The 14,825-nt window shown below is 34.5% G+C and overlaps 1 protein-coding gene across 2 annotated transcripts in view; it reads right to left on the reverse strand.

Annotated features, from left to right (window-relative positions):
• The window catches only part of LOC137648968 (nicotinamide phosphoribosyltransferase-like), a 151,437-nt gene that overhangs the window by 10,421 nt on the left and 126,191 nt on the right, over positions 1 to 14,825 (reverse strand). The window contains exons 11-12 of one of the 2 annotated variants that reach the window (XM_068382143.1): positions 11,018 to 11,203; positions 7,466 to 8,011 (exon numbers count right to left, since the gene is read on the reverse strand). In XM_068382143.1, coding sequence (XP_068238244.1) covers positions 7,466 to 8,011; positions 11,018 to 11,203 — 732 coding nt within the window. The remainder of the gene's footprint in view (positions 1 to 7,465; positions 8,012 to 11,017; positions 11,204 to 14,825) is intronic. The other variant, XM_068382144.1, reaches the window with a different exon arrangement.

The following is a 14,825-nucleotide window of genomic DNA, read 5'->3' on the forward strand; positions in this document are numbered from 1 at the left end:
TCCAAGACCTTTATCAAGTCTCATTGTGTCCTCAAAGTCTAGTCAGCATGCTCCTATAATCACAGGTACATGTACTTAACTGACAGGTACTTTTTGAGGTAATTCTATCTGATACTGCCAGTCTCCTCCTTCTGGATATATATCCAACATCTTTTCCTACAAAGGAGTCCTAAAGAAGCATGACTGAAGTTATAAGCTTCCTGAGAAGAGGGAACAGACAAGATTATAAAGGTCCATCAGATACCTGCCATCAGGCACTGGAGATGAAGATACACAAATCCTAAAGAAGTCAAAACTTCCAAACTGATAAATTAACTGCTCTTGCAATCTAATTCAAAGTTTCCTGTTAACAATATAAATGAGCAGTTGCAAATAAAGGAAGATGTTAACTAAACGTGTGAAAGGCATCCAAATACACGGAAGTGCATATGAAATTGATTCTTTTCCATGGTTGCAAAAGGATTAAAAATTAAGTTACAAATATTTAAATGAAATATATTTTAAATTTCAATGGAACTGACCCTGCACCTAGTGAGGACAAGGGGAGGAAGCATATCTCAAACGATTATTTGGAAATTTTCCAGGAATGTGTGTACAAGACTAACCTAATCCATCTGTACCTCTCTCAAACTTTAAATTTGAGATGAAAACGAAAACTTAATATCCTGGGTCCAGACATCAATATTGTCATATGATATCCTGGGACTTCTAGAAAAACCATGGTAGCAATGACTTTCTACCCCGTTGTCACTGAATCAAAAATGAGTTTTGTCCAATAGAAAAAGACTGATTGCTAGTCCTGTTATATGGGTCTGCTAAAATCATGAAAGGAAATGAGTATCCTCACTTGCCTCAATGCTTGTCCCTAGTGCATGCATCATCATTATTATTATTATTATTATTATTATTATTATTATTACAATCCAAGCTACAACCCTAGTTGGAAAAGCAAGATCCTATAAGCCCAGGGGCCCCAATAGGGAAAAATAGCCCAATGAGGAAAGGAAATAAGGAAATAAATAAATGAAGAGAACAAATTAACAATATGTCTTTCTAAAAAAGGCAACAACGTCAAAACAGATGTCATATATAAACTATTAACAACGTCAAAAACAAATATGTCATATATAAACTATAAAAAGACTCATGTCCGCCTGGTCAACAAAAAAGCATTTGCTCCAACTTTGAACTTTTGAAGTTCTACTGATTCAACTACCCGATTAGGAAGATCATTCCACAACTTGGTAACAGCTGGAATAAAACTTCTAGAGTACTGCGTAGTATTGAGCCTCATGATGGAGAAGGCCTGGCTATTAGAATTAACTGCTTGCCTAGCATTACGAACAGGATAGAATTGTCCAGGGAGACCTAAATGTAAAGGATGGTCAGAGTTATGAAAAATCTTATGCAACATGCAACATCATCCTTAGGGAATTTTGTATAGCCTTTGTCACAAGAGACTAACCAACAAGGTAGAGGACTACTCACTTAGTTTAGCCTATCAGTCAACATGGTGTTGTAGTTGGAGCCAACAAAAAAGTTGTGGTGCCCGTGAGGAACAGTGTTCTAGGACCATCGTGAGAACATGCAACTGTCCTATTAACAAAGGAACCACAGCTGACTACCACAAACATCCACAGACATTTACAGAAACAGGCTGCTCTTGCTAACTGTCAGTGCAGTTAGATCTTAACAGAAACAAGCTGCTCTTGCTAACTGTCAGTGCAGTTAGATCTTAACAGAAACAAGCTTCTCTTGCTAACTGTCAGCGCAGTTAGATCTTAGCAGAAACAGGCTGCTCTTGCTAACTGTCAGTGCAGTTAGATCTTACCTATCGCTGGTTTGTATTTTGCAAATCCAATTACTCTCTGGGGAGCACGATATTATTTGCCTATTAAAATTTGAAGGTCTTCTTGCAACATCAATCTTGTACTTCCAAATATTCATGTTTTACTTTGCTTACACAGCAGCACACCAGCAATTGCCCTGCCTCTGTCTCACTACAAACATCATAGTGTAAATATTTTGCTCCCCCATATTCAACTTTCGCCATGACCCTTAAGGAAGCTTCATCTGCCAAACCTATCCCTAAGTGTGCAAGCAAAAGATAGAGATTCTTAATAATTATAAGGAAGCTGTATCTTTTGCTGCCATGATTTGAATGAGAGTACAGAAACAGAGACAGTGTGGAATATCGAAGTAACAGGTTTGTTTGTACATTATTTGATAAGTAAAGTCACGTACTGTACCTCTAATAATATAAATTCTACACTGAATCTGCCAATCTGCCCACACTACCAAAAGGATATTGCACAAATAGAGAGTGTACACAGGTCCTATACTGCTAGAATAGAAGAAGTTAAGGACCTTGACTACTGGGAAAGACTGCAAATTTTAAAACTATACAGTCTAGAAAGGAGAAGAGAACGCTACATGATAATACAAGCATGGAAGCAAATAGAAGGAATTACTGAAAACATCATGGAGCTAAAAATATCAGAAAGAGCAAGCCGAGGTAGATTAATAGTGCCAAAAAATATACCAGGAAAACTAAGGAAGGCGCACAGGACATTAATCCACGACGCACCAGCATCGATAATGCAGCGACTATTTAATGCGCTGCCAGCTCATCTAAGAAACATATCAGGAGTGAGTGTAGATGTGTTTAAGAATAAGCTCGATAAATACCTAAGATGCATCCCAGACCATCCAAGACTGGAAGATGCAAAATACACCGGAAGATGCATTAGCAACTCTCTGGTGGATATACGAGGTGCCTCACACTGAGGGACCTGGGGGAACCCAAACAAAAAAATAAGGTAATAAGGATAAGTGTGCGAGCAAAAGATAGATGTTCTTGATAATATAAGGAAGCTGTGTCTTTTGCTGACATGGGCTGAATGTTTCATTTGAAAGAGAGTACAGAAGCAGAGAAAGTGTGGAATATGGAAGTAACAGGTTAGCTTGTACGTTATTTGATATGTAAACCTCTAATAATATAAATTCTACACTGAAAATACCTCAGCCTGTTTAACTGGGAGGAAAGTTTGTTTGCTAAAAGGAAAAAAAATACTTTTTAGGGAAGGAATTCAATACAACATGATATACATAACATACACATACCAAGGCACTTCCCCCAATTTTGGGGGGTAGCCGACATCAACAAAGAAACAAAAACAAAAAGGGGACCTCTACTCTCTACGTTCCTCCCAGCCTAACCAGGGACTCAACCGAGTTTAGCTGGTACTGCTAGGGTGTCACAGCCCACCCTCCCACATTATCCACCACAGATGAAGCTTCATAATGCTGAATCCCCTACTGCTGCTACCTCCGCGGTCATCTAAGGCATCGGAGGCAGCAGCAGGGGTATACATGATATACCAAAGAAATATTGTTTTCTCTGTCCTAGGGCCAAACTATCAATATGCAAGGCATGGACTCAGTGTGCATGAGGGAGACCAATGGCTCAAGGCTCTATTGAAGCCAGCACAGCACCTCTTATGCTGATTTTGCCTGCAAACTGGCACCGCACTCACTGACGACAAATGTCTAAATAAATGGGAAGGATTCAACTTCAAGGAGATGAGCTGTCTGTTTAAGGACTACCAAACCCTGATGGAGGGATCAATTTATGAAGGGGTTCTCACATCAATAGCAATTATATGTGGATCTAGGGGCTTACTGCGTTCACATTCATCCCTCCAAAATGTTGCTATTGTAGAATCTTCCAAATCTGACTTCTGGCAACTGACCTATAGACCCAGATGCTTACATAGCTGAGAAAGTCTCTCAAGATGTTGCTTCAGCTCTAGTGCTGGTGCCATCACAAGCAAGTCATCCAGGTTATGTACCTGTAGAAACTTACTCAATTTTTTCATAATGAAGCTGATGCCATTACATGGATCCTGGAGAAAAGCTGAAGGATGGTGGTTGACTACAAGGAAAATCCTTGAATTGGAAGTCTCCGCCTTCCCATGTTAAGAGAAGATATTTTCTGGATGCCATAAGAATTTGAATGGGAAAGGAATTCTTTAAATTCCCAGATGTTACGAAGCCACCCTTCATGAAACCAAAAAACCACAATAAGCATTTGATTTCTATGTAGTAGGTTGGCCAGGGCACCAGCCACCCGTTTAGATACTACCGCTAAAGAGTTATTGGGTCCTTTTACTAGCCAGACAGTACTACATTGGATCCTTCTCTCTGGTTACGGTTCTTTTTCCCTTTGCCTACACACACCAAATAGTCTGGCCTATTCTTTACATATTCTCCTCTGTCTTCATACACCTGTCAACACTGAGATTACCAAACAGTTCTTCTCTCATGGAGTTAACTACCTCACTGTATTGTCCAGTGGCTACTTTCCTCTTGGCAAAGGTAGAAGAGACTCTTTAGCTATGGAAAGCAGCTCTTTTAAGAGAAGGACACTCCAAAATTAAACCATTGTTCTCTAGTCTTGGGTAATTCCATAGCCTCTGTACCATGGTCTTCCACTGTCTTGGGGTAGAGTTTTCTTGTTTGAGGGTACACTCGGGCACACTATTCTATATATTTATCGTCCTCTTATTTTGTTAAAGTTTTTATAGTTTATATATGAAATATTTATTTTAATGTTGTTACTATTCTTAAAATAACTTATTTTAATTAATTCTCTTATTTCCTTGTTTCCTTTCCTCACTAGCCTATTTTCCTTATTGGAGCCCCCCGGCTTATAGCATCCTGCTTTTCCAACTAGAGTTGTAGCTTGGTAAGTAATAATAATAATAATAATAATAATAATAATAATAATAATAATAATAATAATAAAGGGATGTTTTGAAAATCAATGGGCTGAGGGGCAGGTCATATTCCTAATGTATTTGGTTTTACAAGAAGGAATATGTAAAATCCAAGACAATTCTTGGACATCACCTGTGAAGCAATGTGCAGGTCCTTAAAAACACACGATACCTCTCTCTCTCTCTCTCTCTCTCTCTCTCTCTCTCTCTCTCTCTCTCTCTCTCTCTCTCTCTCTCTCTCAGGTAATATCTGGCGTGCCACAGAGTACAGTATTAGCTGCACTGCTGTTTGTTATTATGATCTCAGACATAGACTGTAATGTAAAAGACTCTGTAGTGAGAAGTTCCGCCGATGACACAAGAATAAGTAGAGAAATTACTTGTGATGAAGATAGGAACTCATTACAAAGAGATCTAAACAAAATATATGAATGGGCGGAGATAAATAGGATGGTATTTAACTTAGATAAATTCGAATCAATAAATTATGGAAACAGAGAAAGAATGGTATATGCATACAGGGGACCTAATAACGAGACCATCACAAACAAGGAAGCAATTAAAGACCTTGGTGTAATGTTTAACAGGAATATGTTATGCAACGACCAAATAGCAATACTGTTGGCTAAATGTAAAGCAAAAATGGGAATGCTATTCAGACACTTTAAAACAAGAAAAGCTGAACACATGATTATGCTGTACAAAACTTATGTATGTAGTACACTCGAGTACTGCAATGTGATATGGTACCCACACTACCAAAAGGATATTGCGCAAATAGAGAGTGTACAAAGGTCCTTTACTGCTAGAATAGAAGAAGTTAAGGACCTTGAATACTGGGAAAGACTGCAATTTTTAAAATTGTACAGTCTAGAAAGGAGAAGAGAACGCTATATGATAATACAAGCATGGAAGCAAGTCGAAGGAATTACTGAAAACATCATGGAGCTAAAAATATCAGAAAGAGAAAGCCGAGGTAGATTAATAGTGCCCAAAACTATATCAGGAAAACTAAGGAAGGCACACAGGACATTAATCCAATACGCACCAGCATCGATAATGCAGCGACTATTTAATGCGCTACCAGCTCACCTTAGAAACATATCAGGAGTGAGCGTAGATGTGTTTAAGAATAAGCTCGATAAACACCTAAGATGCATCCCAGACCATCCAAGACTGGAAGATGCAAAATACACCGGAAGATGCATTAGCAACTCTCTGGTGGATATACGAGGTGCCTCACACTGAGGGACCTGGGGGAACCCAAACATAGAATAAGGCAATAAGGTAAGGCTCTCTCTCTCTCTCTCTCTCTCTCTCTCTCTCTCTCTCTCTCTCTCTCTCTCTCTCTCTCTCTCTTCAATTAGGTGGAATATTTTGGTTACTTCTGTTTCCCCCAAAAAGTGTTGGTGTAAATGTCTAATACAGTAATATTAATTATACAATGTACAATGCAATGATTTTCTGGGCTGATTTAATACTCACCTCCTCCTTTCTCCCATATAGATGCGAGGATCCAAGATAATTATCATTATGATGATGATGATGATGATGGTACAGTGCCTATGTCCATGAATTAAAGATTGATGATAAGATACACATTGTGAAGGTATTTTTGGGGTACTGATCTTTCTTTTCCTATCAAATCAATAATCTTGTCTTTCTCCACTCGAGAGAACACCTGAAAAGGGCTTAGCATTAAAACTCAGATCACTCCCAACAGGTTTAAAGGCCAAGCTGTATTCACTAATGTGGTGGGATATAGTTTGCTTAGGAGGTTTAACACTCTCACTAGCCATAAAAGATGTGGGGTAACAGTAAAGCAAATTGTGGGTTGTCTTAGCTAGCTCAGGGGATAGCTGATGGGAGAATGAATCGCATGTGATCTGAAATTATTGCCAAGCAGTCTACAGTATAATGTGGAATAGTTATTTCTACAAATTTATCTTAATAATGTAATAATGGCACATATTTTGTTGGTTGTGGATGAGGAGGACAAACTGTACATTACTTTGGAGTTGAATCCTTAATTTAACTAACTTCATCCAAATATAGTAACATCTATTTATACCCCTTTGATAATTATTTCTATTTTAGATGGTATACTGAACTTGAAAAGAAAACATGTTACAAGCAATCAAAATCTAATATTTCTGTATATTCAACTGTTTGTTTAATTAGGAGGTGAAAGAGCTAGTTAATAGATAACCTAGTCCTATATGGAAGATGACTGGATATTCTGATAAAGTTTTTAACATCGTCACTGATATTTACAATTTCATCCATTTACAAGTGAAAAACTAAGCTATACACAGCAATCAATATACATATTTTAAATTCTGAGTACATTATTATCCACATACTGTATGTACAAAGTTGTCTTGCTTATAATAGTACTAATATGTAATGTATGCCGTTGCAAGGGATGTGTAAGAGCAGAACAATTCAATGTTCCCAAAGCTTACTATTAATCTAAAGGTAACAATTACTCTGCAATAGGTCATGGCACTGCATACCGAATTTATGTGGTCAGCCCACTAGTGCACGAAAGCTTTCTATATCTAGTAGTTTTGAAATAAGAAATGATATACTACAGTCTTTAGAAGAAAAAAAATAGCTATACAGAGGAATGCAACATCTGCAAAATATTCCTCCATTACAAGCTCTTGCTTACTGTGCATTCCCACCTGGATGATGGCTTGCGAAGCAATTTTTTCAGTGTAGAAATGTGAAGTTCTATATGACTCTGATGCTGAACAATGGTTTTCAAGAGGTGCTTGGACATACAAAAAGGATCTAGGGGAATCTATACTGGAAAATGTTGGTGCTGGTAACTGACTCCTCTTGAGTTTCAACACATGGGGTTGTGGTGTGAAGTTCTTCTTGCACAGAAATTCATTTTCTTTGTTGCGCTTGTGTGTTAAACCAACAGAGCTCGATGGCTTTGGGGAATGATGCATAATGAACGACTTTTCACACTTCTGATTATAGTTGACTTTTGCCTTTATTTTCTGGTTGTCTCGTAACTGAGAAGAGAAAAGGTTGCCAACTGTTGGCTGACGAACATAAATAAGAGATAACTTTCGAACTGGTGTTTCACATGGTGAAGTGTTGTTTGAAAGTTTTAAAGGTGGAACAAAAGATGGTCTGGCATTATTATCCTCATTCAAATATGGGCACTGGAAAGCCACCTGTGAAGCAACGTGCAGGAGGTCCTTGCAAACACACGACGCCTGTTTCATTAATGAAAGGAGTATACAGTTAAATTTCACCCAAACTGTTCAAACTTGAAAATAATTTTGGTTGGGTTTCTTACTCTTTGTGAGGTTTACTTTTCACTTTACACAATAAATCAGGTTGCTGTAGCACATACATTAACAAAAAATATCTCTGATGATCTCTGATTATTTCTTAAGTGTATCACATAGATAAAACACTGATCATTTACCTAAGTATCTATGTTTACAAACCTCAAGCTGAATAATATTTGTTTTTGATTCCAAGCCAGGAAGAAAATAACATCACTTAATGTACAGTATATATGATTTTCCTGTATAATCAAGGAAGGGTAACATTAACTTCCTACTAAAACTCCCTGCTTTACTTGATACAATCTTAAAATATAAAATCAGTGAGCTTTCAAAAATTATTTTGCAAATCATGCTAACTGTTATTTTAGCCATACTATGCCTAAATAATGAAGAAAGAAGTACCCTGATGTAATAAACATAACAAATCACATTCACAATACCCTTCATTATCATTCCTATATCATTTATAGAGCCAAAATAAGAATGTTCTTTTAGTACACATATCCTCTAGATGCCATGGTTTTCATTATAGATATGGAATAAATAAAAAACTTAAACATAAATATTCTTAAGATTTCTGTAGATATTAATATTCTTAGACCCAAGCTAATTTTCCTACAAACTTAATTATGGCCACATTCATAAACCTCCTGATTCTTTGTCATTTCATCGCCACTCCAAGCAGAATTATGAACTATAGTCAATTTCTTTTAGCGATGCAGATTTGCACCGACTCGCAGCGGTGCCCTCTTAGCTCGGAAAAGTTTCCTGATCGCTGATTGGTTGGACGAGATAATTCTAACCAATCAGCGATCAGGAAACTTTTCCGAGCTAAAAGGGCACCGCTGCGAGTCGGTGCAAATCTGCCTCGATAAAAGAAATGGACTATAGCTTCCAGTACTGTCCTCAAGCCAGATGGTCCAAGGCAACAATATAGTTGGACTGTTAGCTGTGAGAAAAATAGTAGGGCTGGGAGGTGGGATCATTAAATATAAGCAATGTTTCTATAAGTAAACTCATTTTATTTGGAAAACTTAATGCAAACTGTTCCTTACGTGGGAAGGATCAAGCTCCTAAAAACCTCAAAACTAACCGATGGATTGAGATGAAAGATCTGCCGAAAGCTCCTGAGATTGATAAAACCATAAAAAAACCATGACCATAAGGAAAAAAAAGGAGTTGTATAGGTATGGATGAGACTCTGAGAAACACATCGATAGTAGGTATGGTTTGCGATTGCAAATCCAAATGGATCTCTCAGCAGAAATGAAGTAGAGAACACTATTCACTGCTGAGTGTTGAATCCAATGCCTCTACTAATCCTTAACTATACCAACATATCACACTACTAATGACTTTGGGATGAATAGAGACAAAACAACTGCAAGTTAGTACCTCAACATGCCTATCAGATAGAGTTGATTTAAAGACGTCACTAAATAAATGGGAGAATGAGATATAATTTATAATACAGCCATCTCGTTCCATACAAATACACCAATAACATGCTGCATCCTGCCAGCTTTTCAGGATTCCAGCAGAAAAAAAACCAGTTTGGACATCTGCTCATAACAGTCCTTGGTTCCTCAAATACATAAGATTATTCTCAATTAAAAAAAAAAAAAAAAAACCTTCATCTAAGAAAGTGAAAAGGACTGGGGGTTACTAAGGCTGACCTGGCTAGAGTTTTGTCCTGGATACCACGTCAGGTGTGATAGACAAATCCAAAAATTCTACACCTGGACAAGAGTAATACATAAGACCACATGAAGGCCATCCTTATGATAACATTCAATGATAGGCCAATAGTAAGAGTCATCATGTCTAACAAAGATTCCCATCTAAGGGTCTGATTGTCTGCAGGACCACCTCTCTTAACCCTTTTACCCCCAAAGGACGTACTGGTACGTTTCACAAAACTCATCCCTTTACCCCCATGGACGTACCGGTACGTCCTTGCAAACAAATGCTATAAAAATTTTTTTTTTTTCATATTTTTGATAATTTTTTTTAGAAAATTCAGGCATTTTCCAAGAGCATGATACCAACCTGACCTCTCTATGACAAAAATTAAGGCTGTTAGAGCAATTTAAAAAAAATATACTGCAAAATGTGCTGGGGAAAAAATAACCCCTTGGGGGTTAAGGGTTGGAAATTTCCAAAGAGCCTGGGGGTTAAAGGGTTAAAGAATACCATAAAGTTTTATGCTCCATGAAGAGCATAAGTCAAGCACATGCTGCCCAAAAGAAAGTGGGTTACAGGCAATAATTGGCACCATATTTTATAAACTGTGATTACTATAACAAAATCCATTGCTTTGAATAACAATTTACAGGGCCCTTTTATTTGTGGCATTTCAGGACCTCGATGCAAATATAAAGTAAATTGCAATTCCGGATAAGTTAAAACAATGGGTTTGTGATGAAACAAATGTACTGTTAGAAATACAAAATCATACACCTTTCCCCAGGACTATTTTGGTGTTTACAGGCCCGTTTTTTTCTCGTCAGTTTCAGGAGCTTAACACAAATATAAACTAAATAGTAATTCAGAATAAATTAAAGTAATGAGTTTGTGATGTAACAAAAAAAATGTACTGTTTAAAAAAAAAAAAAAATTCTTCTTTTCAATATAAACCAAATACTCAAATAAAAATGTCCTCCTTATGACTTTGCCTAGCTGTCACAGTTGGATCAGATCGCTAAAAAGTGATAATATTTACCATATAGGACATAAAGGAATCTTTACCATTTAGGACATAAAGGAATGTACTCCCATGCACCAACCTACCAGAGCTACTGGATCTTCCTCTATCTTCTAAATTAGAATGAAGTGTCTAGGATATTATACAATATACATGATTGGCATTGATAAAGTAATGGGGTTGTATTGAAAAGTTTCATTGCTTAAATAAAAACTATATTTTACCTCTTCTGGATCTCCTTCATCAGCACGTGTCGTTGTATAATTCCCATTCACCAGATGTAAAGCAAGCCTTCCTCTCTTACTGGTCTTGCCTGGATCAGTGACTGGGTCTTTGTACACATCTACACCTTCACCATTTATGACTGCATAGCTACACTTGAACGCACATTTCTGAGTGTCTCGATCAACCTGTATGAATTATGAATTGCAGTACATATAATCATGCTATTTACTAAAAATATCCAGTATGCCTTATTATATTACAGCTATTATTTTAACACTAAAAACATATTGAATATTGCTGCTAGGAAGATATTACCGAATACTAAAAATGGTATTGTACAAGTCAGCATCAGACCAGCTTGCTAAGAGTTGAGTTTGACTCTTTGGTTGGTTAATTTCCTCCTTTTAAAGGCATTTTGACAAAGGAAAAATCTATTTCTGGGCGAGAGACCTGTGCCGCCCAGTTATAAACCTTAGAAATGATGCTAAAGGAGCATTTCACTGAGCGGCACAGGTCGGAGCCCAGAAATAAATAAATTAAACAAGTTAGCATTACTATATGATCAATAAACATTTGCTCACAAATCCAATTAGAGAGATTCTCTTCCCATGTTTATTATTTAACAATCTACTGACCATTGCTTTCATGATGTACAGTATGGAGCCAGTTTTCCTCCCTCAATTCTACAGCACTAATATTGGAATGTGTACAGGTTGTTATGTTTGTATGTGTGTAACTCACTGAAATATGGTGTGCTTAGATGTTTAGATGGAATGAAGCAAAAGCAAAAAAATATAGCACATTAAATTCTGATTAGCTTTGTCTTCTTCAGGGAATTATTCAAATAAGTCAAATTATGCATATCTAATGTTATCCTTTTATATTTTATATCTTTAAACAAAAAATATATTTTGCATTAGGACATTCATGGAATCAGATTTTCGGAAAGTTTAAATAAGTTCAAGCTTAATTTTTTCCTAACCCAAAAAAGAACTTATTTTGCAACAAATTATCAAAACTTAAGATAAACTAGGATCTTTTCACCTTAAAGTTGTTTTTATTGATAACTAGCAAAAAATGCAAGTCGTTCACAATATCTATTAACCATCAAGTGTACAAATGTTTCTCAACCCAGAGGGCAGGCTTCAAAGAAAAAAAAGATTAGAAATAATTTCATTAAAAGTTTTAAGAAAAAAAAAAATAATTTTGTTTGTTATCGGGTACATATAATATTACAATTTATCTTAAGTTTGGAGTGCTTAAAATGAACAAATCTATAATAATGGATAGCAAATTTAAAACTAGATCAGTATTGGCTTATGTGTACATACTGGCACACACACACACGCTATATATATATATATATATATATATATATATATATATATATATATATATATATATATATATATATATATATATATATATATATATATATATATATATATATATATATATATAGTGTGTATGTGTGTGTGTGTATGTCAGTATGTACACATAAGCTAATGGAATGATCTAAAAATGTTATAAACACTTAGAACAGTTCAATTAAAACCTTGAGGTTTCATTACTTAAAGTTAGCTTTAGGGGCTTAATCAGTAGAAGAGCTGTAATTTGAATTTTTGAAGTATAATATATATATATATATATATATATATATATATATATATATATATATATATATATATATATATATATATACATATATATATATATATATATATATATATATATATATATATATATATATATATATATATATATATATATATATATAAATATATATATAGATTATGAGTTTAATTTGTTCTGCAGCCTGGCTAGCAACTTGAAATGATCGCATTCTAAAACAATTTCCCAATAAGAAATAAAAGAAACCTACACATATACACTCATTTTCAAGTTTGCAATGTTAATCATTGAATAATTCATAGCCCTAACATCAGAAATGAATAAAAATTAATAATTCACAATGAAAAATAGAAAAAAATTTACAAATTAACTCATAATATTCCTTAAGGAGTCGTGGCTGGAGTGAGAGAAAAAGGTGGAGGAGGAGGAGGAGGATGTTACTGCTTGGAAGGAGAACTTCCCTTCATGAGTAGTTCTGGTAAAATATTGGTAGTTATCTCTGTTGAAGGAGTTCACTACCACTAACTGAATCACTTAATTTATATTTTAAGTAAATTTCTTCAAACTGGATTGATCACTAAAAATCTTAAAAGATTTTCTCCATGAGACTGACAGAATGAATGGATGTATGTATATAAAGATGTATACAGTAGTATATATATACATACTGTATATACATATACACATAAATATATATATATATATATATATATATATATATATACATATATATATATATATATATATATATATATATATATATATACAGTATATATATATATATATATATATATATATATATATATATATATATATATATATATATATATATATATATATATATATATACATACATACTGTATATACATATATAAACATATATATCATTATATACCGTATATATATATATATATATATATATATATATATATATATATATATATATATATATATATATATATATATATATATATATATATGTTACCGTAACATTGCGAAATCCTTAATAATGCATAATTCCTTGCAAATTTGCATACTCATGGATACTTCAGTTAATATGCACAATTTCTGAAAAACTCCAGTAAATATGGATAATGCCTAAAATCTTAGTAATTTTGTAAAATAACGGGACCTCTTCAGCAGCCTTCGTTCTAAGATGTCGAAGACCCAATTATAAATTAAGTTAAATTGTCCTGGTAATTAAATATAAAGAGATCACTTGGCATGTACATGAAGCCTTACTAAAAAATAATATGAATCTTAGATAAAAGTTTACTTGGGGCTAATAATTTCCAAAAGGTTACTTTTCAAATATCCTCCATAAGGAACATGATTTTGTTCATTCCAAAATTGGGATATAGGTAATACTTGTCTATATGTTAGAAATTGATTCTGCGAAGTTTCGTTCGGTAAACTACTACCTTAAAATCATACAATAGACATAGACAATTATTTATATGGCAACATATTTCAGTGGCACAGCAAAATGTTTAAATTGTATTTTATTACCTGGCATTGTGAATTCATATTCTTTAACAAGATCGATTACACCATCAAAAACTTTTTAACACTTGGTTATTTTAGCTTGCACAAAACACAATTAAAGAAACAGTCATATTTGATAAATTTTTTTTTACAAATTTTTCATTTGTTTGATTATATAGAATGTCTCTCCCATCGTGATCATTTTTATTTGAATAGATTATAGGCTTTCAAGTAAGTCTTTCACTGTTGTGCCTTCCACTGTTATTTTCATTACATCATTTTAACATTGTCCAATTCAAGTTCAATTAGTCGATTAAGAATCATGTTGTATTCCAGTTTTTGTATCAAGCCAGATGTATTGTTTTCCCCCTTTCTTTATTCTTCTTGATGGACGAATAAAAACACCTCTTCTTTTCATCCTTTGCTTGAAAATTATGTGTACCTGTCTCGTCCAAAATAAAATTACCATTTATCTAATGTTGTAATGTAGTTACTATCTAAATGCTTAGACGTATAACATCACCTTTTATTTACTTTTTGAGTAACTGCCATAAAAAAAAAATGTCAATTAATTATTTCATAAAATTTTAGGAAATATGCAAATCTACTGGAATTTTTCTGTTATTTTGCATAATAACGACATCTTTAACCGTTATTTTGCAAAATTACTATGATTCCAGGTATGATGCA

This window comes from Palaemon carinicauda, chromosome 1 (assembly GCF_036898095.1).
Source record: "Palaemon carinicauda isolate YSFRI2023 chromosome 1, ASM3689809v2, whole genome shotgun sequence".
Classification (NCBI taxonomy): domain Eukaryota; kingdom Metazoa; phylum Arthropoda; class Malacostraca; order Decapoda; family Palaemonidae; genus Palaemon; species Palaemon carinicauda.